Source organism: Humulus lupulus, chromosome 5 (assembly GCF_963169125.1).
Source record: "Humulus lupulus chromosome 5, drHumLupu1.1, whole genome shotgun sequence".
NCBI classification, from domain to species: domain Eukaryota; kingdom Viridiplantae; phylum Streptophyta; class Magnoliopsida; order Rosales; family Cannabaceae; genus Humulus; species Humulus lupulus.
In genome coordinates, this window is record NC_084797.1 from 111,168,441 (window position 1) to 111,194,457 (window position 26,017).

At 39.8% G+C, this 26,017-nt stretch overlaps 1 protein-coding gene across 10 annotated transcripts in view; it reads right to left on the minus strand.

Annotated features, from left to right (window-relative positions):
• The window catches only part of LOC133777583 (probable helicase CHR10), a 64,037-nt gene that overhangs the window by 15,163 nt on the left and 22,857 nt on the right, over positions 1–26,017 (minus strand). For 7 of the 10 annotated variants that reach the window (XM_062217273.1, XM_062217269.1, XM_062217271.1 and 4 more), the window contains 10 exons: positions 15,660–15,791; positions 15,245–15,425; positions 14,963–15,098; positions 14,755–14,872; positions 14,141–14,230; positions 13,738–13,845; positions 13,441–13,644; positions 13,084–13,209; positions 12,354–13,009; positions 12,121–12,266 (listed from right to left, as the gene is read on the minus strand). In XM_062217273.1, coding sequence (XP_062073257.1) covers positions 12,121–12,266; positions 12,354–13,009; positions 13,084–13,209; positions 13,441–13,644; positions 13,738–13,845; positions 14,141–14,230; positions 14,755–14,872; positions 14,963–15,098; positions 15,245–15,425; positions 15,660–15,791 — 1,897 coding nt within the window. Of the gene's footprint in view, positions 1–18; positions 1,076–12,120; positions 12,267–12,353; positions 13,010–13,083; positions 13,210–13,440; positions 13,645–13,737; positions 13,846–14,140; positions 14,231–14,754; positions 14,873–14,962; positions 15,099–15,244; positions 15,426–15,659; positions 15,792–17,111; positions 25,157–26,017 lie in introns of those variants that run through there. The other 3 variants (XM_062217274.1, XM_062217276.1, XM_062217272.1) reach the window with 3 other exon arrangements.

Here is a 26,017-nt window from a genome sequence, read left to right on the forward strand (position 1 = left end):
TCAGAAATAGGAGATTCCTCAGGAAGTGGGTCAGGGGCAGAAAAAGTGATAGAATATACCAACAAATCATCATCATCCTCCCCTTGACGAGTAGGAATAGAGGAAGATGAAAAATAGAGTGTGGTTTCCATGAAGGTAACATTAATGGAGACAAGATACTTGTTGAAATTTGGACAATAACACCTATACCCTTTCTGAAGACGAGAATAGCTAAAGAAACACACTTCAATGACTTAGGATCTAATTTGGTGACATTTGAACGAACATCTCGAGCAAAACAAGTACTACCAAATATCCTAGGATTAACACAAAATAATGACTTGTTGGGAAAAAGAATTTTATACGGGATCTTACCATTAAGAACAGAAGATAGCATGCGATTGATAAGAAAACATGTTGTAGAAACGGCATCGGCCCAAAAATGTTTAGGAACATGCATTTGAAATAAGAGGGCTCGTGCAGTTTTAAGAAGATGTTTGTTTTTACGTTCTGCTACACCATTTTGGGATGCAGTATCAATGCAAGAGGTTTCATGAAGCATGCCATTAGAGACCATATAAGAATGAAATAAAGCAGATGTATATTCTTTGGCATTATCACTTCGCAAAGTACGAATAGAAACATTAAATTGATTCTTAATCTCAACACAATATGCACAAAATATAGAAAACAACTCAGAACGATTTTTCATTAAATATAACCAAGTTACACGAGAATAATCATCAACAAAAGTAACAAAATACTTGAATCCAAGTTTAGACAAAGTAGGAGAAGGACCCCAAACATCAGAATGAACTAATTCAAAAGGAACACTAGCACGTTTATTGACTCGTGGACTCGAACTAAGACGATGGTGTTTGGAAAATTGACACGACTCACAATCTAATGAAGACACCTTACTATATTGCGGACAAAGTTTCTTGAGCAAAGGAAGAGACGGATGACCCAATCGACAATGAGCCTCAAAAGCGGAAGTGACACTCGAACAAGCAAAAGAAGTTGGTGGCAGTATGTCAAGAACATAGAGGCCTCCAGATTCATGTCATTTACCAATAATCTTCTTCGTCATAAGATCCTGAAATAAACAATGATCGGGAAAGAATGAAATGCAACAATTAAGATTACGAGTGAGTTGACTAACAGAAAGCAAATTGAAGGATAAACTAGGTAAATGTAAGACAGATGACAAAATAAAGAGGGGTGTAGGAGTAATAGTGCCAGACCCACAGACACAAGATGGTGACCCATCAGCTAAGGTAACAGTAGAAGTTGAAGTGTGAGAATGAAAAGTGGAAAAGAGATGGGAATTACCTGTCATGTGATCTGTGGCACCAGAATCAATGACCCATTTGGAGGATGAAGAGAGAAGACACATATTAGATTTACCTGAATCGACAATAGCAGTGACAGAAGGACATGACGACTTGAGTGATTCCTGATATCGTGAGAACTTGGCAAATTCATCAGCAGATATAAGGATGGATTTATCAGTGGCATCAATAGTATTTGCAACATTAATAGAGTGTTGTAGCTGATTTTTAAACTGTAGCTTTCTACACTCAAACTTGGTGTGACCTGGCTTTTTACAGTAGTTGCAAATAATGCCTCCAGAATCCGGTGTTCGAGTTTCAACTCCTTGTGAACGACCTCCTTTATGCCCAGTTGGAATAGAAGATTTCCTAGGCGCATAATTATTACGACTTACCAAAGCACTATTAAGAGGAACAGAAGGAGTAATTTCCGTGCGAAGAATACGACTAAAGACATCTTGTAAAGAGGAAACATCAGAACCAGAAAGAACCTGTGCTTTCGCAGAATCAAATTCAGGTGAGAGCCCAGCTAGAAAGCTCATAATAGCCATCTGCTCTCGCTGGCGTTGTTGAACCTTCACATCAGTGCTAAATGGCAGCAACATATTAAGCTCCTCATACGTCTTCTTAAAGGACATAAAGTAATTCATAAGGGACTGATCTTGTTTCTCCACACGGTAGAATGCTTGGCACACCTCATACATACGGGAGAGATTGCCTTTTCCAGAATACAAAAATTCCAAATAATCCATTAGTTCTTTAACAAACTCACAATGATTGATCAAACCAATTACCTCACTGTCAATAGAATTTCGGATTTGAAGGAATAAGCGAGCATCCTCCTTGAGCCACGTCTGTCTTGAATCATCTTTTTCTTTAGGAAGATCATCAGTCAAGTGGTCATCTTTGTCAATACTTCGTATATAAAGTCGAACAGTCTTACACCACTCCAAATAATTCGAACCAATCAGTTTATGGTCCGTGATTTTAGACATCACAGGAACCACATCAGATGAAACCACGGATTTCATCTCTGATTTATTCTCAGCCATAACTCTTTAAAGAAACACAACAGAAAACACGAAAAACCAATGTAGAATCACAACAAAGATAGACTAAACCCTAATTTGTGTTTATGGAAACCCCAAAAGAAAAAATCCTAATTTTGTAGCAAAATTCGAATTTTATAGACTAATGCACTGATACCATGTAATAAGAGGTGAAGAAAATTGTATTCACTTGTATTTCAATGAGAAATAAACATATATTTATATACAAACTAGGGAAGCTATTCTAGGAAACTATGAGAGAATAGGAAACTAATTAGTCTTAATTTATAGCTAATTTACAATTAATATGAACAACTAATATATATAGCTAACAAAAACCTTTTTCAATAATACACAGTGATATTTGGGGACCCTTACGGGTAACAAATATCAATGGATCTAGATGGTTTGTATCATTTATCGATAATGACACTAGGACAACATGGACTTTTCTCATTAACGAAAAATCAGAATCTGTTTCTATCTTTAAAAATTTCTATTCCATGATTCAAAATCAATTCAACCAAAAAATCTAAATTCTGAAAACTGACAATGGGAAGGAATATTTTAACTCCATTCTTGGTTCATACTTCTTAGGACAAGGGATTGCTCATATTAGTTCATATGTTGATACTCCACAGCAACATGGGGTGGCTGAGACAAAAAACAAACATCTTCTTGAAGTTTCTAGATCCATCATGTTTTCAAATCATGTTCCCCAAACAGTTTTGGGGAGAAGCCTTACTCACAGCCACCTATCTCATAAATCGTATGCCTAGCCGAGTATCACAATTCAAAACCCAAAGAAATTTGGTACTCGCAACATTCCCTCATATCTCAACTTTTTCGACAAATCTTCCACTCAAAGTCTTCGGTGATATTGCTTTTGTCCATATTTATGATCACAAAAGAACAAAGATTAATCCAAAGTCTCACAAATGTCTCTTCATCGGCTATTCCAACACTCAAAAGGGATACAAATGCTACTCCCCAGTTACAAAGAGGGTTTATAACACTACGGATGTCACGTTTTTTGAACACCAATCTTTCTTTCCCAAACCTGGTATTCACAGGGAGCATTCAAAGGAATATCAACTTTGGGAAACTCTTCAGGATCATCAGGTTGCATTTCTTCAACCCAATGTCTTGACACATGAACATCATCAAACTGCTCAACCCTTACCTGTGTTGTCACAATCAACTGGTTCTCCCTTGCCTTCTTCTTTGCCTATCCAACTACATCTCAAGCCCAGAAAACACATCAAGTTCGTGCTCCTCACTTCCTATAGTCAATCCAACCTCATTTTCCTCTAATGAAAATCCAAACACTCTCTCAAACGTACATCCACTTCAAACTCGAGCACAATTTGATATAGGTAACAAAAAACTTCGTGGTTATTGCAGGAGAAGAGCTGGGTATATAGAGGTCGACTTGCAAAACAAGAACTGTTCAAACACTCATCCGAGCTCTCGTGACCTTGAAAATTATGAAGGTAAGTATTCTATGACTCGTGAGTTAGTTTCTCCTACTATTGATGACATTGTCCTGCCTATTGCTCTTCAAAAGGGTGCTAGAACTTGTACTAATCACCCAATAGAGAAATATGTTGCTTATGGGAAACTAACACCTATGTAACGAGCCTTTGTCTCTTCCCTTGATCTTATTCAAATTCCTACAGACATTTATGAGGCCTTGAAAGATTCTAAATGGAAGATTGCAGTCGATGAAGAAATCAATGCTCTTGAGAAAAATAGTACTTAGGTTCTCACTGAGTTGCCTCAAGGAAAGCGGACATTTGGTTGTAAGTGGATTTTCACCGTCAAGTATAACTCAGATGGGAGTATCAACAGATTCAAGGCTCGGTTGGTCGCGAAAGGGTTCACTCAATCATATGGTATTGACTATCAGGAGACCTTTGCTCCCATCGCCAAGTTTAATACAGTAAGAGTTTTGTTTTTACTTGCTGTAAATTGTGTTTGGCCCTTATATCAGTTGGATGTAAAAAATGTCTTCTTGAATGGGGAACTCGAAGAAGTCTATATTGAAATTCCACCAGGGATGAAAAAATACTCTAGTGGTCGATTAGTGTGCAAACTTCTCAAATCACTTTATGGCTTGAAACAGACAGCTCGAGCATGGTTTGATAGATTTGCAAAGTCAATTATTAAACATGGATATACTCAAAGTCAGGCTGATCATACCCTGTTTGTTAAGTTCTCTTCAACAGGGAAGCTGGCAATTCTCATTGTCTATGTGGACGACATAATCCTAACTGGAAGCGATTCATGCGAAATTTCAGATCTCAAAAGACTTCTTGCCTAGAGTTTGAAATCAAAAATTTAGGACCCCTCATCTACTTTCTTGGAATGGAAGTAGCCCGATCCAAAGATGGAATTGTTATATCTCAACAAAAGTATATCCTAGACCTTTTAAAAGAAATTGGAATGATTATGAGTAAGCCTGTTGACACTCCAATGGATCCAAACTCGAAGTGAGGATTCAAGTCCAGTAGAGAGGGGGAGTTATCAAAGATTAGTGGGGAAACTAATCTATCTCTCTCATACTGGACATGATATTGCTTTCTCTGTCAGCGTGGTAAGCCAACATATGCACAATCCCTTCAATGAGCACTTGGGAGCAGTTCGTCGTATTCTATGATATTTGGAAATGACACCAAGTCTCGATTTGCACTTCAAAAAACACAACAATCGAGACTTGGAAATCTACACAGAATCAATCAATGGTTATTGCACCTATGTATGAGGTAATTTTGTCACTTGGCACAGCAAAAAGCAGTTTGTGCTTTAGCCTTAGGTATATGTGAAGGAATGTGGTTCAAAAGGCTGATGAATGAGTAGAGAATTGACTCTCCCGAGTCATTTAAGATGGACAGTGATAGTCAAGCTGCAATCTGTTATGAATATCCCTGCAATTGTTAGATAAAAGCCAGAGACAAAACAAGGAAACAAAGAAACCAGAAAGCTTGTATTGGAAATTACTCGGGAGTTCGAGAGCCTGATTCTCTCCAGAATTACAATCTACCAAATTCTTCCCTACCTCTCTCTCTATTACTCTCACTCTTATTCACTCACTCAAAGCCACACCATAATACAGTGCACCTTAGCTATACCCGAGACCCTCTCCAATAACTAATTCGTGACATGTTCCATATCAGCTGTTGACTTTTCATTCCCTTTACCCTTACTTTTCCTAGAGTACACATACGTGATAGGAGGTCTATCAATACCCCCTACCCAAAGTCTCACCTTGTCCTCAAGGTGAAAATGAGGATATAGTTCTTGAATTACATGAAAACCTTCCCAAGTTGCTTCAAAGTCAGGCAGGTTGGACCACTGAATCAAAGCCTGTGGTGGACTCTTCTGAGTGCCTGGTCGAATATCCAGCACACGCTCGGGTTCCATCATCCATTCCAACTCTGCTGTGAGGTATGCAGGCAGAGTAGTCGCTTGCTGGTGTGGTCCTAAGGCAGCACGCAACACAGACACATGAAATACAGGATGCAACAAGGAATCAGCTGGCAATTTCAACTTGTACGCAGCAGCTCCAACTTTCTTGAGGACTGGAAATGGGCCAAAAAATCTGGGGGATAACTTCTCATTCTCACGTCTTGCCAATGATCGTTGGCGGTACGATCTCAGCTTGATATAGACCAAATCACCCTCCTGAAATTGGACATCACGGCGCTGAGCCTGGTGCAAATTCATCTTCAATATATCTAATATCTCATCACGAGCCTTAAGTTGTTCTTCGACCGCTGAAACAGATGTGGCGGATTGTTCAAAACGGACCAAAGGAGGGGATTCCCTATGATACACAGCCAAGAAAGGTGTCATTCCAGCCGAGGAATGAAAAGATGTGTTGTACCAATACTCTACCCATGGTAACCATTTAGCCCATTTGGTCGGTTTGGAACTCACGAAACAGCGAAGATAAGTTTCCAAGCAGCGATTGACCACCTCTGTTTGCCCATCAGATTGAGGATGGTAGGTTGAACTATGTTTGAGCACCGTGCCTTGCAAACGAAACAACTCCTTCCAAAAACAACTCAGGAAAATTTTTGTCCCTATTCGATACTATAGAGCAAGGAATTCCATGAAGTTTGACGACTTCTCGCACAAAGATAGCTGCCACAGTGAGCGCAGAGAATGGATGGCGAAGAGGAATGAAATGAAACAACTCCTTGCAAAAACAACTCAGGAAAATTTTTGTCCCTATTCGATACTATAGAGCAAGGAATTCCATGAAGTTTGACGACTTCTCGCACAAAGATAGCTGCCACAGTGAGCGCAGAGAATGGATGGCGAAGAGGAATGAAATGACCATATTTGCTTAAGCGATCAACCACCACCAAAATAGAATCGAAGCCATTAGAAAGAGGCAGCCCTTCTATAAAATCCATAGAGACATCCTCCCAAATTTGCTCGGGAATAGGAAGAGGCTGGAGTAAACCCGTTGGAGATTGTGCCAAATATTTGTTTTGTTGACAAGTAGCACATTCAGCTACAAACTTTCGGACATCCTTACGCATCCCGGACCAATACAAATCAGTGGCTAGCCTTTGAAAGGTCTTGAAAACATGAATGACCCCCACATGACTACCGTGTTATTCTTGTAACAAAATTGGAATGAATGGAGAGGTGGGAGGTAACACCAAGCGTCCCCGAAACTTCAAACAATTGTGTTGTAGAGAATAACCACCACCATCCTTACCCGATTTCAATTCTTGTATGATCTTTGCTAGATGCGGGTCTGCCGCAACATGAGCTTGCAAATCTGGAATCGATATCAAATTGGGAATGGAAATGGCAGTTAAAGATACCTCCTGGTGAACGCGAGATAATGCATCTGCAGCCTTATTTTTGAGTCCCGGTTTGTACTAAATATCAAAATCATACCCAAGTATTTTTGTAAGCCACTGCTGATGTTCGCTAGCAACCAATCTCTATTCCAATAGGTACTTCAAACTACGTTGATCTGTCCGCACCAAAAATTTCTCCCCAACAAATACAGCCTCCATTTTTGAATTGCCAACACTATGGCCATCAACTCACGCTCATAAACGGACTTGGTGCGTGCTCTAGGTGACAAAAACTGACTGAAAAAGGCTATTGGGCGGTTATTTTGCATAAGAACAGCCCCCAATCCCGACCCCGACGCATCAGCCTCCACAATGAAAGGAATGGAAAAATTGGGCAAAGCTAAACCAGGCACTGAACACATGGATTTCTTGAGGCTATCGAATGCTTCCTAGGCCTCCAGAGACCACTTAAAGGCATCTTTTCGCAGCTGATCTGTGAGAGGCCTCGCTATATTTCCAAAACCAGAAACAAACTTTCTATAATACCCCGTCAACCCCAAAAATCCTCTCAGTTGTCTAATAGTCTTCAGAACAAGCCATTCCGCCATTGCAGCCAATTTAGTTGGGTCAGCTGCCACACCCTCTGCCGAAATTAAATGACCCAAATATTCCACTCTTGGCTGAGCAAATAAGCATTTCTTTTGATCGGCATATAGGTGATGTTGTTGCAGTCTCTCTAGTACCAATTCTAAGTGGTGGACACGAGCTCCCTAAGATGGACTGTATACCAAAATATCATCGAAGAAAACCAACACAAACTAGCGCAAAAAATCTCGAAATACCTTGTTCATGAGAGCTTGAAAGGTGGCTAGTGCGTTGGTGAGGCCAAATGGCATGACAAGGAACTCATAATGTCCCTCATGAGTGCGAAAAGCTGTCTTTTCCACATCGGCAGCAGCTATACGGATTTGATGGTACCCGGATTTCAAATCCAGCTTTGAAAAAATGGTTGCTCCATGAAGCCAATCTAATACCTCGTCAATAATCGGGATGGGAAACTTATCAGCCACTGTTTCACGGTTTAGGGCACAATAATCCACACAAAAACGCCAACTCACATCCTTCTTCTTAACCAAATAAACAGGGCTCGAAAAATTGCTCGTACTCGATTGCACTATTCCCGCATGTAGCATGTCAGCTATCAAACGCTCTATCTCATCAATCTGTACTTGAGCATACCGATAAGGTCGAACCGACACCGGGCCTGCACCCTCGCGAAGTGATAGTGTGCTCTCTTGCCCTTGTTGGTGGCAGCCCCGGTGGCATATGAAATACTCCATCAAACTTCTGTAATAATGATCCTACCTCCGGTGGCATGGGGCACTCTTCAACCATTTTTTCTACTGCCAGGGCACCCAATTGAACCCAAAATCCTTGACCCTCATGTTGAACTGTGTGAATTAATGCCTTCAACGATATTTGAGATTTGGAAAGACTAGGATCGCCCTGCAACGTGACCCAAGTACCCCCCATCTCGAACTTCATCACCAAAGTCCGTCAGTTGACCTGCATATTGCCTAGTGTCTCAAACCACTTAATACCCAAAATAACATCTGCTCCCCCCAACTCCAAAGGCAAAAACTCAGTGACAACATGAAGTGCCCCCAAGTCCAATTCCACTTGACTACATATCCCCTCTGTTCTAACTTTCCCACCCATGCCCAACAATACCCCATAGCAAGAAGTAGCTGTGATGGGTAACTTTGCAGCTGCTACGACGGTCGTCGAAATGAAATTATGAGTCGCTCCACTATCAATCAACACAGTGACAGACTGCTCTCCAATGTGACTCGCTAACTTCATGGTGTGTGCCGAAGTGATACCCACCAACGAATTTAAAGAAAGGGTTGCCAAGGTTTCTTCCGCTACACTCTCCGTGGATGAGTCTGGTGTAGGAGGTGGAGATTCCAAAGGAGACTGAGTCGTCATCATCCATCATGAGCGTGATCTGTAATGCTTTTTTATCACACTCATGGCCTCTATAAACTTTTTATCACACTTAAAACACACCTCCCTTGCCTTTTTATCTTGATATTCAGCCTCTGTCATCCGTTTGAATGGTGGATTCTTGAATGATAACCCCACGTTGGAAGAAGTCCTAGCCGGTGCTGTAGACAAAGCATTCTGCGCTGTCTTAGTGTAGAACGAAGTAAATGTCGATTTGGGTGGAGTAATCGGGCTGATGTTTGACTTCAATCCTGCAAATCGTGTGGGCTGGCCTGTTGAAGCTAGCTGGTGACTTTCTTCAATCCTTTGGGTTGTTTCCATGATCTGGGCCACACCAGTGGGATGCAAAATATGCAAGGCCCCTTTGATTTCTTATTTCAGCCCTTTTACAAAACTACCCTCCAAAATATGGGTACTCCTGGTACATGGGAAGCTAAGGCCTCCCACTTAATCCAGTAGTCCTTGACTGTTGAATCTTGCTGAATAGATAACAATTCCTTCGATAATGAACCCACCAGCACTGCCCTAAATCACAGCAGGATCAAATTCTTAAGAGTTGCCCATGAAGTAATCGGTCGTCTCTGATTTTCCCACTGAAACCAAGTCAGAGCATCCCCTTCAAGACCGATGATGGCAGCTTTGAGCATGTGAGCCTCCGACAGACGATTCAACAAAAAATAACGCTCGGCCTAGAAGATCCAACCATCTGGGTTGTCGCCAAAAAAGGGGTAAGTCCATGCGAGGACAATAACCCCGACCGCATGATTGAACAAATCCAAGGAAATCGATCTAAGACTGCGATGGATGTGATTGGTACTCTGAAGATATCGTCGGACCCGATGATTCAGCATCATCGACGGCACGACGATGGCGGTCGTTGCTTGTTGCGGTGGCATTGGAAGCTGGAGGGCCAGGTGCTTGCAGTAACTATGCCAAATGCCCAACCATGAAGTCGATCTTCTTCTCCAGTGCTGGGATTCGCTGCACGTCTGTTTTGAGTACGTCTCCTTCAGAAATTGCTGAAACTCCGATCTCACTTCTGTCACTTCCCAGCGCAACTTCGACTGCAGAGACTCAAACTTCTCTTCCAATATTTCAATCTGAGTATCCTTCTTTGGACTAATGGAGAATCGTTGTGGCTCTGATGCCAATTGTTATGAATATCCCTGCAATTGTTAGATAAAAGCCAGAGACAAAACAGGGAAACAAAGAAACCAGAAAGCTTGTATTGGAAATTACTCAGGAGTTCGAGAGCCTGATTCTCTCCAAAATTACAATCTACCAAATTCTTCCCTACCTCTCACTCTTATTCACTTACTCAAAGCCACACCATAATACAATGCACCTTAGTTATACCCGAGACCCTCTCCAATAACTAATTCCTGACGTGTTCCATATCAGCTACTGACTTTTCATTCCCTTTACCCTTACCTTTCCTAGAGTACACATACGTGATAGGAGGTCTATCACAATCAACATTGCTAAGAATCTGGTTCACCATGATAGAACTAAACATGTTGAAATAGACCGACACTTCATTTTTGAGAAAGTAAACTCAAAGGTCATTGAGCTCAACTACATTCCCACAAAGAAACAAATTGCCGACATCCTAACAAAAGCCCTACCAAGAATGAGTTTTGAAGAATTTAATTCCAAGTTGGGTTTGTATAACATATACAACTCAGCTTGAGGGGGAGTGTAAAAATAGTGATAGCATGTGTAAATATCTAGGGTGTGTTGTATAGCTAAGCATAGGTTGTAATATTTATTTCTTTCCTTTTTTAGCTATCTTGTACATTGTAATCTGCCTATATATTAGCCTTTTTATTATTCAATAAAATCAGATTAGAATAATTAATCCCAAAAACCTACAGTTGTTGCTCGCAGTAGTGCAAAGGCTGAATTCTATGCCTTAGCTCATGGAATATGTGAAGGAATTTGGATAAAAAGGGTGCTTGATGAACTCAGAATCAATGAAGAAGGCTCCATAGAAATTATGTGCGATAATCAAGCTGCTATTGCCATAGCCGAAAATCCAATCCATCATGATAGAAAAAAAAACACGTGGAAATTGATACACTTTATAAGCGAGAAGATAGAAGGCAGGGTAATCTCACTGAAGCATGTCCATCTTTCAAACAGCAAATATTCTTATGCAGGCTCTACATCGTCCTAATTTTCAAGAATTGAGTTCCAAACTTGGTTCAAAAAGTATGTATCGTCCAACTTGAGGGAGAGTGTAGAATGTCAAGTGACCGATATGAATTTAAGAGTATTTACTGTTGTTTATATTTTCTATTTACTGCTGTATTTTATGTTACCTAGTTAATGCTTTTGTTACTTTGATAATGTAAATTAGCTTCTAGGATTAATTGAGGTTACTGCTTGATAATGTACAGTGATAGTCAAGCTGCAATCAACATTGCTAAGAATCTGGTTCACCATGATAGAACTAAACATGTTAAAATCAATCGACACTTCATTTTTGAGAAAGTAAATTCAAAGGTCATTGAGCTCAACTACATTCCCACAAAGAAACAGATTGCCGACATCCTAACAAAGGCCCTACCAAGAACCAAGTTTTGAAGAATTTAATTTCAAGATGGGTTTGTATAACATATACAACTCGGCTTGAGGGGGAGTGTAGAAATAGTGATAGCATGTGTAATCTCCCTGTATATTGGCCTTTGTATTCTTAAATAAAATCAAATTAGAAGAATTAATCCCAAAAACCTACAACTATTGTTAAACGCAGCAGAGCTGAATGTTGATATAATGATTAGAAGTTAAACCAACCATGGGAACCATATAAATACATATATAGTTCCCCATTATTTTGTAGGCATTGATCAACATATTTGCATACCACTGACTAATTGATGTGCCTGAACAAGTATAGTATTATAAAGCAGTAGAACCAGGACACAAGCTTACCATTCAGTCTTATGAGATGAAGATCACCAAGATGTAGGTCCTTAAATTCAGAAGCTCGATTATAAGCCTCAGGTATACTTGTAGATAGTTTAGTCAGCGCATCAAACATACCTCCACGTCCCCAGTTTCCAGAATCATCAACACAACTATGACATCAAGGTAAATATCACATCTCTTATTGAATAAAACCATTCCCTTTCCAATTAGAAAAATTCCAAAGCAGTCAGACTAACCTCAATATAATGGTGGGCTCAGATGGACAAGTATTTGAAGGACTGGTACAATCTCCATAAACAAACTGAACAGAACCCAATTCTAACATCGAATCATCATCCAAAGGGATAATAGGGTGTTTGACAGACAGCGAGTGATAGCCAAGGGCTTCCCACTTTAGCAATTTCTCATCCTCGACCTTTTTCTTTGCAGCCTCAAGTTTAGCATGTTTATTCTCATCTAGGTCCCTTCTTCCCAAACCAATGATTTGGTCTCCACTTGTTTTGGATGCCTCCTTAAATTTTTCAACCCACGAGAAGTATGATGCCTCATCAAAACCAAAACTTAAAGACACAGCTTCTTCTCGTTGAGAAAAAGGACATTCCTTTAACATATCCGTCGAATTAACTTCAAATTTCCTGCCATCCTTACCAGCAACTTGTTCATGACATATTGCAATTATCCTCTCAACCATTGAGTTCAACTCTGAATTCTGTAATTCCTCAATATCGTCATTTCTTTTCTCAGTAGGATCAAATATACCTAACCCAAATATTACAGAACGCAAATCACCAGCTTCAACTCCTGCAGATTCTTTATTTTCTTGGTTTTCAACATCATCTCCTACAACATTATGGCTAAGCTGCAACTTCCTTTCTGCTCTCCGCATAATGACCTACATTAATTCATTTGAAACAAAAAGTTGTACACATAATCTTTGATGCTAGTGACTGATGTCTAAGTTCTCACCTCTTCCACAGTATGTTCAGTAACAAGACTAATAGACAACACAGGAATCATTTGACCAATACGGTGTGCTCTCTGCAAAGCCTGCTTGTCAACCTGTGGATTCCAGTCTAGCTCGTAGAAAATGACCTAGTTATATAAATGCATGGAAATGTAATAAGAAAACTTTAACATTTGAAGTCTTCACAGTTAGGAACTTTCAACCTCCAGTATATTAGGGGAGGTAACTTTCACCAGTCACCAGGAGCAAATACTAAGATTAAGCATGAAGATAATATACGTAACAAGATCTCTGAGAGCTCAGCTTTGTGAGAAAGAAAAATTCATCATTTCATTACAAAACTATAACTTAAAACTTACAGTATCAGCAGCTACAAGATTCAAACCAACTCCCCCAACCCTAGTAGAAATCATAAAGACAAAAGCACCATTTCCTTCAGCTTGGGAACTCAAACTTCCTTCAGCTGATTGTCTACTGAAGCTTCTTATAGCAGCAAACCGTTCCTCAGCTCGAACTGATCCATCAAGACGCTCATAAGAATATCGTCGCAACTCCAAAAAATCCTGCATTGGATATACATAAACACTTTTCATAACTTATAAAATGAAGACTAGCATCAATGTCAGAGTAAATGTTAAATTCTATTGAGAGAGAACCTGTAGAATGTCCAGAGTATGAGTCATCTGGGCAAAGAGAAGAACACGATGTCCCGAATCATGTAGCTTGTGAAGTAGCTGGTCCAAAATAATAAGTTTTCCACTGGCCTGGATAGAAAGTCAGAAACAAATAAAGATCACAATTGGCAAGACAATTACGAGAGGGAAATACAACTTAGTCTATCACAATTGGCAAGACAATTACGAGAGGGAAATACAACTTAGTCTACTATAACTTAGATTTAACAGAGTTTTCCTTTCTCAGAATTTAGGAATTTAGCAAGCATACCTTTCTCTTCCTCCTCAAATTTTCATGGTTAGTAGCTGTTAGATTTAAATAGCACATAATTTCTCTCATAAAGATCGTTATAATTTATGTAATCACATAAGAAATAGAAGGTACCTTAACCAGGTGTTCACCTTCTTCATATGGTTCAGGTTCAAGGCCAGGGAATAGGTACGGATGGCTACAAGCTTTTCGTAACTGTATTACCTGTAATGCAAGTAGCAGGATTCACTATTAGCAGGGAGGTATAACTGTTCAGAAATCAATCTGTAAATGGAAACCTGAGCTACAATGCGAGTTGCCAAAATATTGGTGATTTACTGTTATTTGTGACACTGACAACTTGGAGGCCCTAGAGAAATTAGTGACAACATTTGCTAGCAACTCAACAAATGAAGGTCACATTATTTCTTTATATACATGTATGTACAATGACTCAAAATATAGGCAAGCACCTACAAAGCCAAGTAAATTTCCTTATGGCTGCCAGGGGACTGGCACTTTGGCAGGGAATGCAAACCTTCATTCAAATAAGTGGGTTAACCTGTTTTATGGGTTCCGAATGCATTCAATGGACAAAAGATTATAGTTTTTATAATGGAAATTTAGGAAAATAATTTTAATATGGCAAACATAAATATAAGGGAATACAAGAGTAGCTGTTCAAAATGATCTTTAAAGAAAAGGTCAAAAAAGACATCCAAAGGGTGACATTTGAGAAGGCAACATACAGTATTCTGTAAGGACTGATAATTTGAGGCTCCAGATGAGAACGCTAGCAGTTTAGGGAGCTCTCTCCTCAAAATTGACATGTACACTTTCTTTTGTAGGCTTACTAGTGGTGCCATCCTATGAAGACAAATATGTTAGCATTGTATCATGCAAATGGTCTCAGGAAGTCAAGAATATTTGACAGCGAAAAGAAGGCTTACAACTTACACAGTTATCTCAGTAAGTGGTGGCAGGACTAAATTTCCACACTCAATAAGTCTAGATTTTGTACGTCGAAGCATGAAGGTTCCCACTATGCTTTTTAAACATTTTAACTGCTCCTTGACTATAGACAGAACTTGGCCTGTTTCAAAATAATAATGTGACATCCATCGAAATAATTTTCCAAATCCAATGCCTGAACAATGCTTAAGCAGGAAGATTTTTGCTGTCAAAGCTGTCTAGTTTCTATTGAAAGGAAGAGAATACATCTTATACAGAGTTATTAACTTGATGAGGGATTTGCAGCTTCCTTGAATGCAAAAAGGAACTGGTCCAGCCTCCCAAAGACTAAAGGCATACAAAAGTGCATCAAAGACCAAAGTTCGGTTAGATTGTTTTGAATAGGTGTGCCAGTCATCAGTAGTCGTCTTGGTATAAGAAAACGCTCTTTCAGGACATTATACAGAACCTAATAAGATGGAAGCACACAACAATGAGTGCAATGAAAATAATATTTACAAAAAGACGTACAAAAAGTACAACTACTAAATAAGGCAAATACAAGGTCAGAATAAACCCTCCTAATTACTAGTGTCACAAGTCATAGAAAATAATGCACCATTTACGAGCATGAAAACAAGTCCCCAGTACATATTCAAGTACTTAAGAGTAAGAAAGAGGCATCATGAAAAGTTAAACTTACACTGTAAGGATTTTTAAGCCTTTGAGCTTCATCAATTACTGCATAATGCCATGGTATCTGAGAAAGAAAATCCTGGTCCATCAATGCTATCTCATATGTTGTTAACAGCACGTCAAAAGGTAACAACAAAACCTGTGACCAAGACCCAAAATGAAAAGCAATCAACGGAAAGATAAGACTAACCAAAATGGAATTCCTTTCCGAACAACTTTCTCTCTGAGGAAGGGTCATAAGAAATAAATAAGTGACCAAAATGGAGGATATTCTAAAATGTTTTCTATAAGTTCTTTTAGACATCATAGGAAGTTTATTTCTCAAAGTTTTATTAAGGGGAAAAAAACAAAATAACAACCGTTATATTGATGAGAAAATGTAGGAAATCAACCTAGTTAATGGTTGACGGATGTTGACAGCAAGGAATTTATGTTTCCAATTGTTGTTTCAGTTTCCTAGTCTATAGGAACTCCTATTTATTGAGTTTAATTTTGAATATGAAGGGACTTAGAGCACTCTCATTGGGTGCTCTACTCCATCCTTTAAAATACATCAGCAAAGCACACATTTTTCTATTTTACCTTTAAATTTTACCTTATACCATACATCAGTTTCTCTACATCATTTAAATATTATATCTTTAAACATATTTTATTACTTAAAGTAAAATAAAATAATTGAAAAATAAAAAAGAAATAATAAATATATACTAAATGGAACAGAGAAAGCTTATAAAGAAAAATAATAATATTAAAATATTATATAAAAGATATGTAAATGTAGAGATAGATTAATTGGAGTTTGTGCATAGCTATTATAAATATATGTATAAAGGAGCTGATGGAAGATGTTTTTATGAGTTTTAGCTAAATATTATAAAGAAAGTGTATTATAAAATATATCACAAAAACATACATTTTTATAATTTACCTCAAAACTTTTACATTATACCATACATCTGCTTCTTTACATTATTTATATATTATATTTTTAAAAATATTTTATTCATTTTAAGAAATAAAATAATTAAACATAATAGTATCACACTCATATATATATACAAAAGTTTATAAAAAAATAATAAAATATTTATAGCTTGAGAATAGTATTTCACTACATATAAAGAAATACTATTTATTTAGGTAAAAAAATATAACTTTACATCATCCAATGGAAGGCTACTTAACTATTTTTTCTCTATATTATAAAGAATAACACATTTTAGCTCATCCAATGTAAATGCTCTTAGATGTATGTTGTATATATAGCTTAGTTCTATGTTGTAAAAGATAGAGAATACAGAAATAAAAATAGTTCCTCTCATACCATTTTTTTCTTGGTACAAAGCAATAGAAGCTCAAAATTAATAATTCTTCAGCCCTCTCTTAAAAATTTAGGGTTTGGTATTCTTGAGGTTCAATCCTAAAAAACCATTTTCGAGTGTTATTTTATTCTCACCTCCTGCCCATGGAGATTGCCCAGCTTCCGATCGGCAGAACCCCGAACTCCGGTGCCCAACAAAGTCGCGCGTGAGCCCCACACGCCTCTATCATCCTTTGCCAGCTACGCCACGCGCCGACGCATGTAGGCGCATGACTGCCTCCGACGCCCTCTTTTTCAGGCGTCTTCCTCGTCTCCGACTCGCCGCTCATCCGTGCTCCATTGCCTCGTCTCCGCCCGTATTTCTCTATGGCAGAACAAAGCTCTTCACAATATTTCTCTTTAGTTGCACAACTCATGCACTCCAAGTTATTCAAACCCCTCATACCCATTGGATTGTGGAGAGACCACATGACAGGTGATAGATCATTATTTTCATTTATTAGCAAATGTTCCAATAATAGCACTGTCCGCATAGCAGATGGCTCGTGTTCAAAAATAGACAGAATTGGGACCATAACAATCACACCAAGTCTTGTTTTAAATTTTGTTCTTTACGTTCCCAAACTTCATTGTAATTTAATCTCAGTGAGCAAATTGAATAGAGATCTTAATTGTGAAGCTAAGTTTACCGCTAATTTTTGTGTTTTTCAGGATGTTGATTGGTCAGGCTGAGTTCAATAAGGGCTTGTATCTGCTAAAAATCAAGACCCCTGAGTCTAACCATAGAAATCATTGCTGTCTCTCTCAGTGTCCATCTCTTGCATCAGTCAACCAGTCCAATAAAATCAGTACAATCACATTATGGAATTACCGTCTAGGTCATCCAAATTTCGTGTACCTCAAACACTTATTCCCATCCCTTTTTGTCAATATAAACCCTCAATCTCTTCAGTGTGATATTTGTCAATTTTCTAAGCACTCTCGTCACTCTTTCGCCCCAAGACCTCATCAACCCTCTCATCCCTTCTCACTCATTCACGGGGATATTTGGGGACCATCCAAAATTCAAAATAGCAATGGGACACGTTGGTTCTTGTTACTAGTTGACGATCATAGTCGCTTAAATTGGACATTCCTCGTGAAAGAAAAGTCTAAAACTGTTACAGCATGTATATAGCTGTCAATTAGTTATCAATTAGAATAATTGTAGAGATCCTAATTGACATAGTTTCCTAAGTTAGCTATACTAGTTTGTATATAAATATGTATCATTTTTTCAATGAAAAGTAAGAATACAATTCTTTTCACCTCAGATAACATGGTATCAGAGCTTTAGGGTTCGAATTTAGGGTTTTCCACATTCAGATTTTCTTTGGGTTTATAAACACAAATTAGGGTTTTGTGTCTTTTAGGGTTCCATTTCAGAAACCTTATTTTGCGAAATAATTTATTCTCGCCACATGTTCTGCGAAGAAGTCCACCCTCTGATTGGCCGTTCACCGAAGTTTGGTGACAAGAAGCCCTGCGCGCGTGCCCCACGCACCACCGTCCTCCGCCACGACACTCCACGCATCGGCGCGTGAGCGCGCGTGGCACAATTTTCAGTTGTCGAATGTTCTCCTCTGCGTCTCTGGTTTGTCTGTACTTTGCTTTCGTCCATCTAGCTTCTGAATTTGAGTTTGTCAAGGTTTGTTCTTGGTCCTTTGTTGTGATTCTACCTTGGTTCTAGTGGTTGCTGTCTTATCTCTTTGTTTAGGCTCTATGGCTGAGAACAAATCATCGATTGTGACGGAAGTGGTGCCGGTGATGACGGACCATAAGCTAAATGGTTCGAATTATTTGGATTGGAGTAAGACTGTTCGCCTTTATCTGCGGAGCATAGACAAAGATGATCATTTAACAAATGATCCTCCTAAAGACGATTGGAAGGAGAAAGCAGATCTTACATGGCTCAGAGAGGATGCTCGATTGTTCCTTCAGATTCGAAAATCTATTGATAGTGAGGTAATTGGCTTGATCAATCACTATGAATTTGTTAAAGAACTAATGGATTATTTGGAATTTTTGTACTCTGGAAAAGGAATCTCTCCGGCATGTATGAAGTTTGCAAAGCCTTTTACCGTGAGGAAAAACAAGATCAGTCCCTCATAAACTATTTTATGGCATTCAAGAAGACATATGAGGAGCTTAATATGTTGCTGCCTTTTAAACCTGATGTGAAGGTTCAACGAGAGAAGATAGCTATTATGAGTTTTCTAGCTGGCCTTTCTTCTGATTTTGAGTATGCTAAGTCACTAAATTAGATCCAAAGTCATTGAAATGTGTATTCCTTGGTTATTCTCGTCTTCAGAAAGGGTATAGATGTCATTGTCTCAGTCTCATCAAATATCTCGTCTCAATTGATGTTACCTTCATGGAAGACACCTTACTTTCCATCCTCACCTATTTCTACATGTCAAGGGGAGGATGATGATTTGTTGGTATACTCTATCACATCTTCTGATCCTGTCTCAGCCACAAACACAGCTCCAAACAGGCCTCCTATTTCATGTACTGCACCTGCTCCTTCGTCATCAGATCCGGTCCCAGTAGCTGTCTGAGAGGTGAGAGAGATGAGCGTTAAGAGGGTCAGGCGAGATCCCCATGACCCTTCTGGTTATGGGGTTAAGAGATCCTTTTTTCCTTTTCATTTTGGGTGTGAGGATGTTACTGCTCCTGAGATTTCCAATAATCGGTATTGGAGTTTCAGGACAACTCATAAAGTTTTCATGTTTTCACTCAATGCTGATGGGGAGACTGTTCGCTTGTGTGAAAGAACTAGATTGTCAGGCTATGAGATTTTGGTGTCGTTAGATGGAGCTAGGTGGCTGATCGGTGAGATCCAGAGGATAGCTTCTCTGAAGGATGAGGATAGGGTGGGGTTCAAGAGCTCTTTTAGAAACTTTTCAATGACTGTTTACGTTGAATGTTTCAAGAACATTAGAGGCGTTTTCCTCAAAGTGTCCACGTTGAGGAATAGCTTGGTCAGAAGCATTATTATACCTGACGATGGTTGGGAGTCAAGCTGGATGGAGATGGAAAAGTGCCTCATTGGGGTGGTTGGAAGAAAGGAAAAGGAGTCAATAAGGAAAATTTATTCAGATCCAAGGGTCTCTAAGCATTCCTGGGCGGAAGTGGTGTCAGTGAAGGCCGCGGTTGATCGTAAGGACTCTCTACAGAATAACTCTACTACGGCCTTGTCGATGAGGAAAGGTTTTGCTATGATGTTGATCCAATCTGGAGGTGTGAATGCATGGGAGTTTGTTCTTAGTAATTTCCAAAAACAGTTTGGGAATCATTTGGAATTGTCGTTCTTGTCTGATGATAGAGCCATTCTTTGGTGTCCCTCTGCTGAGTTGCAAAAGAATCTGATTTCTAAAAGGGAGATACTTTTTTCGAATAAATGCTTGATCTCTATCTCTTCTTGGACATGGAAATCCCAATTGCTCGAGAAGAAGTTTATGTGCTTTCAAGAATGGATTGGAGTGGATGGATTACCACTTAACTTGTGGAATATACATGTTTTTAAGGTGATAGGGGATTTATGCAGGGGATTGATGGAGGTGGATAATAGCACTTTGGATTTGGAAGATGTGTCATCCACTCGTTTGAAGGTAGTGGGAAAGCCGGATGGATTCATTCCTGAATTCATCACTCTGCCATATGATGGTATCTTCATTTCCTTAAGAATGTTCAAAATTGGAAACCTGGGAGGCTCATCTGGTTTTTCAAGAAGAGTGGGCAGGAAAATTTGGGTCAAGAAAAGGACCCAGGGACAGAAATCTGTATCTATAAATCTGGAGCCGCCAAGTAAGTCTCAGAATGAGGTTTTCCCATAAGAGGTGGTCTCGGCTACTGGGGACGCAGTGCTTGTTAGGTCGCCGGCGGTGAACCAGAGCGGTTCCCAGTCTCAGGAAGTAATTAAGGTAGCCCCGGATTATCAGGAGGTTGGTCGCGGGTCAAGTGGGATCGTTTCCCTAAATTCCTGCTCCTCCTTAAAGTCAATTTTTAAAAGAATTTTATCAGATTTGTCAAGTGCTGGCAAAGATAAGGAGTGCACGTGTTCTTTTAAAGAGGATAGGGAGGGCACGTGTATTTTTAAAAAAATGGCCACATGCATTTGCTGAATTATCATTTTATCTTTTCTTTTGGAGAGTTGGGTTGGGCCTTGACATTTGGAAATAGGGTTGTTTCTTTTAAGATTGATTTATCCCATGTTAGGGCTCTCTTCAATCCAAACTTGAAGGAATCTGATGTGGGCTGCCGATCCTTGAAGGTTTTAAAGACAAATGGGTCTACAAATTCTTGAAGGATTAGAAGCTCAAAGCTTTGTGAGGCTTTCGGCAAAGGCAGTATCAGTCTTTGGACAGACCATTCAGGAAAAGTTTCAAGACGAGGAGAGGCTTCTCTTCTTCAATCAGAAAAGGTAGAAACGAGCAAAGGGTTAGTACCTAAAAGCCTGAAAGTGTATCGTCGGAAGTCAAAAGGTTTAGTTCCAGAGTGTAATTCTCTTTTAGAAGAACAGCTTGAGACTACAATGGCTACAGAACAATTTTTGGGAGAGGATGAGCTCATTTTTCCAGTGGAAGATGGCCTTTTGGAAAATTGTAGTTCAGAGGAGGAGGATTTAGACTTGGACTCTGATGTAGACAGGGAGGATATGGAAGATATTATAGTCCAAGCTAGAAGGTTGTGGGTCGAAGAAGATAAAAAGGAAGGTGTTGAGGTTAAACAGGTTCCGGGTGTCGAGGAAGAGATCGTGGGTTCAGAGAAAGTTTCTGTGGAACAGGTGAACAGTCCTCGTGAATTCTCAAGGTTGGCTATGGTGATGGAAACGTTTGGAATTTCATTATTTAATAGTAATGAAGGGGAGAAAGGAAACGGGAGCCCTTCCTCTTTGCCTATAAAGAGTGCACGTGAACTTAAGAAACTAGAGTTCAATATTAATTATGATAAGAAGAGGAACGTTGGGTATCGAAAATTTTCATAAAGATCCTATCTTGGAATGTAAGGGGTAGTGGCAATAAGGAGAAGCGGAGGGCGATTAAAGAAACCATTTGCAAGGTCAATCCAGATCTTGTTGTGCTTCAAGAGGTGAAAAGGGTTAATATAGATAGGAGTTTCATAGGGAGTATTTGGAGGTCCAGATTTAAAGCTTGGATATTTCAGCCGGCAATAGGAAGATCAGGTGGGACTTTAGTGGTTTGGGATACTCATAGTGTCTCGGTCTCGGATTCTTTGGTAGGGGAGTTCACTGTTTCCATTCTTATTGAAGCTGAGGGTAAGAACCCTTGGTGGTTTTCCGGTGTTTACGGGCCTGTAACTTATGGTAATCGGGATAGTTTTTGGGATGAGTTAGCAGGTTTACATGTCATTGGTGGTACTCATTGGTGTTTGGGGGGAGATTTTAATGTAGTAAGGAGGGGAGATGAGAAACTAAATAGCGTGACCAATACGAGAAGTATGAAGAATTTTGATGAGTTAATCAGAGAGATGAAACTGGTGGATCCAAAGCTCCATAATGGTCGCTTCACTTGGACTAACTTCAGACAGCAGCCTGTTTGTAGTAGGCTCGACAGATTTTTATTTTCGCCTTTATGGTCTGAGTTTTATCCTTTCATTCGTCAAGAGGTGTTGGTTCGTATTGTCTCCGATCATTATCCTATTGTGTTGGATTCCAATCCTCCTTCGTGGGGCCCCAGCCCGTTCAGATTTGATAACTCCTGGCTAGAGCATAAGGATTTCAAGGCTCTTTGTCAGAAGTGGTGGAATTCGTCTCCGTTGGTGGGGTGGCCGGGATATGGTTTCATGAAAAAACTTTCGTTGGTTAAAGGAAAAGTTAAGAGGTGGAGTAGGGAGGTTTTCAGGTCAAGATCTTTGCTAAAACTTTCCTTGGAAAAAAGGATGTTCGATTTGGATAGATTAGAGGAAAGTGGACAGTGGAATGACGTCCTACTTTTGGAGCGGAGGAAGACTAAGGAAGAGTGGCAGCAAGTTGTCTTTGAAGAGGAAAGAGGAGTTTGGTTTAAGTCGAAATGTCAATGGGCTAAGCAAGGAGATTCTAATTCTAAGCTCTTTCATAGCATCCTTAGCGCTCGGAAGGCTAGGAATTTCATCTCCAGAATTGAACTTGAGGATGGGACTTTCCTTGACAAAGTTGTGGATATTGAAAAGGAAATTGTAGATTTTTACTCCTCGTTGTACTCTTCGGTTCATAGGAGGTGGAGTGGTGTGGAAGGTATTTCTTGGGAGCCTATTCCCTCTTTCTTGTCCTCTCTCCTTGAGCGGCCTTTCTCGGAAGACGAAATTCGTCGTTCAGTTTTCGATTGCAATGGGTCTAAGGCTCCGGGTCCGGATGGTTTCTCTATGGCATTCTATCAGGACAATTGGGAAACGGTTAAGAATGATCTCCAAGCAGTGTTCGATGGTTTCTTTAAGGACGGGGTTATTCATGGGAAGACCAATGAAACATACATTTGTCTTATCCCGAAGAAGCTGGATAGTTGTCGGGTCCGAGATTTCAGGCCAATCAGTTTGGTGACTAGTCTCTACAAAATAATTTCAAAGGTGCTTGCTGGACGTCTCAGAGGAGTTCTTTCTGATACGATAGCAGAGACTCAAGGAGCATTTGTAGAGGGTAGGCAGATTTTGGATACAGTGCTGGTAGCTAATGAAGCGGTGGAGGAGTATCGGAGTAGAGGAAAGAAGGGGTGGGTTTTTAAGATTGATTTTGCTAAAGTTTACGATTGTGTAGATTGGGATTTCCTGGGTTACGTTTTGGACAAGAAAGGTTTTGGTGTAGTCTGGAGGAAGTGGATGCGAGGATGTTTGTCTTCTGCTACTTTCTCTGTGTTCTTAAATGGGAGACCGAGAGGAAAATTTAAGGGATCTAGAGGTCTTCGCCAAGGGGACTCCCTCTCACCTTTCTTGTTCACATTGGTTGTGAATGTTTTGGGAAGGATGGTGGATAAGGCCAAGAGCGTTTTCGCGTTACGAGGTTTCAAAGTAGGAAAGGATCCAGTGGAAGTTAGCCATCTTCAGTTCGCGGACGATACGATTTTCTTTGTGGAAGATAATGAGTCTCTGTCAGCATTGTTGGATATTCTGAAAGCCTTTAGCGAGATTTCTGGACTTTCAATTAATTTGCATAAATGCCAGTTGTTGGGGATAAATTTCGAGGAGGAATTAGTGGATCTTCAGGCAAAGGAGATTGGGTGTGAGGTGGGTCAGTGGCCTATGAAGTATTTGGGTCTTCCTCTCGGGGCTTCCCCTCGCAACAAAGGTTTTTGGGAGCCTGTGGTTTCTAGCTGTGCAAAGCGGTTGGATGGGTGGAAGTGTGCTTTCCTTTCGAAGGGAGGTAGATTGACACTTATCCAATCGATCCTTTCTTCAATTCCGGTGTATTATTTGTCGTTGTTCCGTATTCCTAAAGGGGTAGTAGAGGTTTTGGAAAAACTAATGCGGGACTTTCTTTGGGAAGGTGCGGATCAAACTAAGTCGGATCATTTGGTCTCTTGGAAAGAAGTTTGTAAATCTAGGGACCACGGTGGCCTTGGTATTGGCAATTTGGAGGAAAGAAATAAGGCTTTGCTCATGAAGTGGCTGTGGCGTTTTCCGTTGGAAAAGAATACTTTGTGGCATAGAGTGGTGCTGATTAGATACGGGGGGGATGGGGGGTTTTGGGACACTGGTAGAGGAGGGAGGCTGTCTGTTCAGGGCCGTGGAAAAATATTTCTTCTCTCTATGAGGATTATCTTCAGCTGGTTAGTTTCAAGGTGGGAAAAGGGGATCGTATTCGCTTCTGGGAAGATATTTGGATTAACAGGGCTCCTTTAAAGAATCAATTTCCAAATTTATTTTTGATATCTTCGCCCAACAACTGTTTGATTAAGGATGTGGTGGTTCTTGGTGGAGAAAGGGGCTTGGAAACACAGGGATGGGATTTGCGTTTTCGAAGGAATTTGTTCGACAGGGAGGTCACCAATCTTACTGAGTTATTACTTTTGTTAGAGAGGGTGGCTTTGCCAGCAATTTTAGAAGATCGAAGGGCTTGGACACCTGAAGTCAATGAAGTATTCTCTTGTAGGTCTGCCTTCTGGAGGTTAAGTTCCGCTCAGTTGGGTCCAGTTCTGGAGTGGACTAAATCTTTGTGGAAAAGTGTCTCTCCCTCTAAGGTTAAAGTGTTTGGTTGGTTGGTTTTCAACGATAAATTAAATGTACACGACAATTTGCAAAGAAGAAGACCTTACCATTGCTTGTCCCCAGGGTGGGGCGTTTGTTGTAAGCAGACAGGAGAATCCACTAGCCATTTATTTTTGGAGTGTCTTTTTTCAAGAGATGTGTGGGGAAAAGTCTTAGCGAAGTTTGGTATCCTTTGGTGTATGCCCTCTAACTGTTCTCAATTGTTTTTTACTAGGTTAGGGGGCGGCAAACGGGTTTCGCGTCTTTGGCAAACTACCGTGCTGGCAACCTTTTGGGCTTTATGACTAGAGCGAAATAACCGACTTTTCGAAGATATTTCCAATTCGGCGGAGTCTACTTGGGATAAGATAAAATTTTGGGTGGCCACTTGGGTGTATAGACACAAATGTTTTGAGGGAGTTGCTTTCTCTGATCTCATTAGAGATTGGGGTAATTTCTGGATTTAATTTTTATGGGTGGGGTTTGTTGTGAGTTTTTTATTTTATTTTATTCTTACTGTTGTAACCACGGTTTTCCTCCGCCATAAGTGAGGGCTCTCAATTTTATTGGGAGGAGGTCAACCTTTCTGACCTCTGTCTCTTTTTCAAAAAAATCAGATCCGGTCCCAAATAATGATCTTCCTATTGTCTTACGCAAAGGTAGACATCAATGCACTTACCCTATTTCTTCTTTTGTTTTTTATAATCACTTGTCGTCTTTATCTTGTTCTTTTATTGCTTCCCTTGATTCTATCCCTATTCTTAAAACGGTTCGTGAAGCCATGTCTCATCCTGGTTGGCATAATGCAATAATAGAGGAGA